The 2927-nt window shown below is 38.3% G+C and overlaps 1 protein-coding gene across 1 annotated transcript; it reads right to left on the bottom strand.

The window, feature by feature from the left end:
* Positions 1-1953: 1953 nt before the first annotated feature.
* Positions 1954-2507, bottom strand: LOC139870048 (uncharacterized). The gene is made up of 2 exons (XM_071857901.1): positions 2466-2507; positions 1954-2379 (listed from the first exon to the last, which is right to left on the bottom strand). The coding sequence occupies exons 1-2, from the start codon at positions 2505-2507 to the stop codon at positions 1954-1956; spliced, it is 468 nt and encodes a 155-aa protein (XP_071714002.1).
* Between the last annotated feature and the right edge of the window lie 420 nt (positions 2508-2927).

Below are 2927 nucleotides of genomic sequence, written 5' to 3'. Positions count from 1 at the left end.
CAATAATTTGAACCTTTTTAATTGTATGTTGTACTTTTGAGCTTTTTGGACCTTTGTGTCTTCAATTCGTCGTTTTCGCCTTTTGTCTTCGCACTTATTTAATATAAACGAATATTACTTGAAAATGGAACAATTGCAACTAAAATCTTGTCTTTCTTGGGGGATAATGCTATGAAATATATGTTCCTTTTTAGCCTTATCACGGCTCAGTACGAATTTCGCTAGTGCCTTCAGAAGGTAATGTATCTTGTTCTTGAATTTCTTCAAGATCTACAGTGCTCCCACTTGCTTCTTGTAAGAGGAGACTCTTCTCCAAAAACTCAGCATATCTAGCAGTGAAAACCTTGTTTTCTGCTGGATAGTAGAAGTAGTATCCCATCGTTTCCTTTGGGTATCCTACAAAGATACACTTGATAGTTCTGGACTCAAGTTTGTTTGGTGTATCACGCTTCAAGTGAACCTCACAACCCCAGACTTTCAAGTAAGACAGATTTGGGACCTTCCCATGCCATATTTCATATGGTGTCTTGTTTACCTTCTTGGTTGGAACCATGTTGAGAATGCGTGTAGCAGACTCTAGAGAATATCCCCAAAAGGATGCTGGTAGAGTTGTTAGACTCATCATTGATCGAACCATGTCAAGCAAAGTTCGATTTCTCCTTTCTGACACCCCATTATGCTGAGGTGTGTAAGGAGGAGTAAACTGTAAGACAATCCCACGATCTCTCAGATGATCTAAAAACTCTTGACTCGTATATTCGCCTCCACGGTCGGACCGTAGAACCTTAATGGTCTTTCCAAGTTGATTTTCTACTTCATTTTGAAACGCTTTGAACGTTTCAAATACTTCATGTTTATGTTTAATCAAGTAAACATAACCATATCTACTGAAATCATCAGTAAAATTAACGAAGTAGGTAGCTCCATCTCTAGACATTGTTCTAAATGGGCCACATACATCAGTATGAATGAGTCCAAGTAGATCACTCGCCCTTTCAACCTGGTGGGTAAAGGGTTTCTTTGTCATTTTTCCAGATAAACAAGATTCGCATATGTCAAACGACTCATTTCCGGTTGACTCAAGAAGCCCATCGTGTTGCAGCTTTGTTATGCGTTTCTTGTTTATATGACCAAGACGATAATGCCATAGATATGTGGAATTCAAATCATGCTTGAATTTCTTAGAGCTACAGTTAAATATAGAACTTTCGTTTGGAACAAGATTATGCATGTCAATTTCAAAAATACCATCTCTAGGAATAGCATTAAAATAAAAAATATTATCCTTAGAAACCGAAATACCATAATCTGTGAATACATGATTAAAACCATTATCCTTCAAACGAGAAACTGAAATAACACCTCTAGTAATAGAAGGTGCATAATGACAATTATCTAAAATAAGAATAATTCCACTTAGGAGGATGAGCTCATAGCTTCCTATAGCTTCGACAGCTGCACGATCGCCATTGCCAACGTACAGATCCAAAGCCCCCTTATTCAACTTCCGAATTTTCCTAAGTCCCTGCATATCATTACAAATATGAGTACCACAACCAGTGTCATACACCCAAGTTTTATTAGGAAAATTATAGAGTTCTATAACGAAGATACCTGAAGTGCTGGTCGAACCAGCCTTTCCCTTCTTCAACTCTTCTAAGTAAAGCACACAGTTTCATCTCTAATGACCAATCTGGCCACAATGGTGACAAGCCATGTCCTTTGCGGGATGCTCTTTCTTTGCTGGTGGTGGACTTTTCTTCTTAGGTGTGTAAGCTTTCTTACTCTTTCCTTTTCCCTTTCCACTAGAAGCTTGCGGCTTTCTTTTCTAGATTTTACCTTCCTTTATGGTTAAGACTGCAGGAGTCTTCTTTGGTAGCCCCTTTTCAGCTTGCTTAAGCATTGCATGTAGCTCAGGAATGATTTTTCCCATGCTATGCATATTGTAATTCATTACAATCCATCATAGTCCTTGGATAGTGAAGTAAGTATCAAGTGCACTCCAAGAACTGGTGGCATAGCATAACCTAGGCGCTCCAATTGATCCAGATAGCCTTTCATCTTCAAGACATATTGGCTAACTGGCTGCCCCAACTCATGTTTACAAGCGTGAAACGCTTTCACAGTTTCAAACAATTCCTGTTCTGCCTGTTGTTGGAACATCGTCTTGCGTTCCTCAATCATGTCATATGCATTGTAGTCCATTAAGTTCCTTTGGAGCTCAGAGGTCATGCTAGCAAGCATAAGACATGCTACTTCAAGTTGTTCGTTATACTGCTTAGTATAAGCATTATGAACAGTAGCACTAGCAGTTTCAGGTGGGGCTTCAGGTAATGGATTTTCCAGATGGTGCAACTTCCTTTCAGACTTTAAGACAATCTGAAGGTTTCGATACCAGTCAATGAAGTTGTTACTGTCATACCCCGTCCAAAATCTTCCTGAACGAATACAATAACATCTGGTACCATCGCGATGAACAGACTTCTATATGCTATAAATGACTCCATGTAAATGAGCAATTGCACAGCGGAAGGTTTCTTTCATACCTGAGAATAAACATGCTTTAAAGTGTCAACCAAAAGGTTGGTGAGTTCATAGGTTTATTGTAAACAATAAAATTCATCATTTTGATAGACCACAAAATTTAAATGCTGCATGGTACAAATGGGCCCAAATCCTATACCCACTTGTAATGTACATGCGATATCTTTTAAATACAATACACCTTTCTCGTGTACGAAATCATCTTTCATAAATCTTAGTAACCGTACACATATCTCGTGCACAAAAATAACATACACATAACCTGTGTATAAAATCATTCTCTCGATACATAACATTCACTTTTCATTGCTTTCATAGCTTGGCTTGGTAACCGACCTTAACATATAATGCGCATAATAATATCCCCAAAACAGAACATCTCG

This window comes from Rutidosis leptorrhynchoides, chromosome 10, assembly GCF_046630445.1.
Source record: "Rutidosis leptorrhynchoides isolate AG116_Rl617_1_P2 chromosome 10, CSIRO_AGI_Rlap_v1, whole genome shotgun sequence".
In the NCBI taxonomy this organism is placed as follows: Eukaryota; Viridiplantae; Streptophyta; class Magnoliopsida; order Asterales; family Asteraceae; genus Rutidosis; species Rutidosis leptorrhynchoides.
This window is presented reverse-complemented; position numbering and strand designations above follow the sequence as displayed.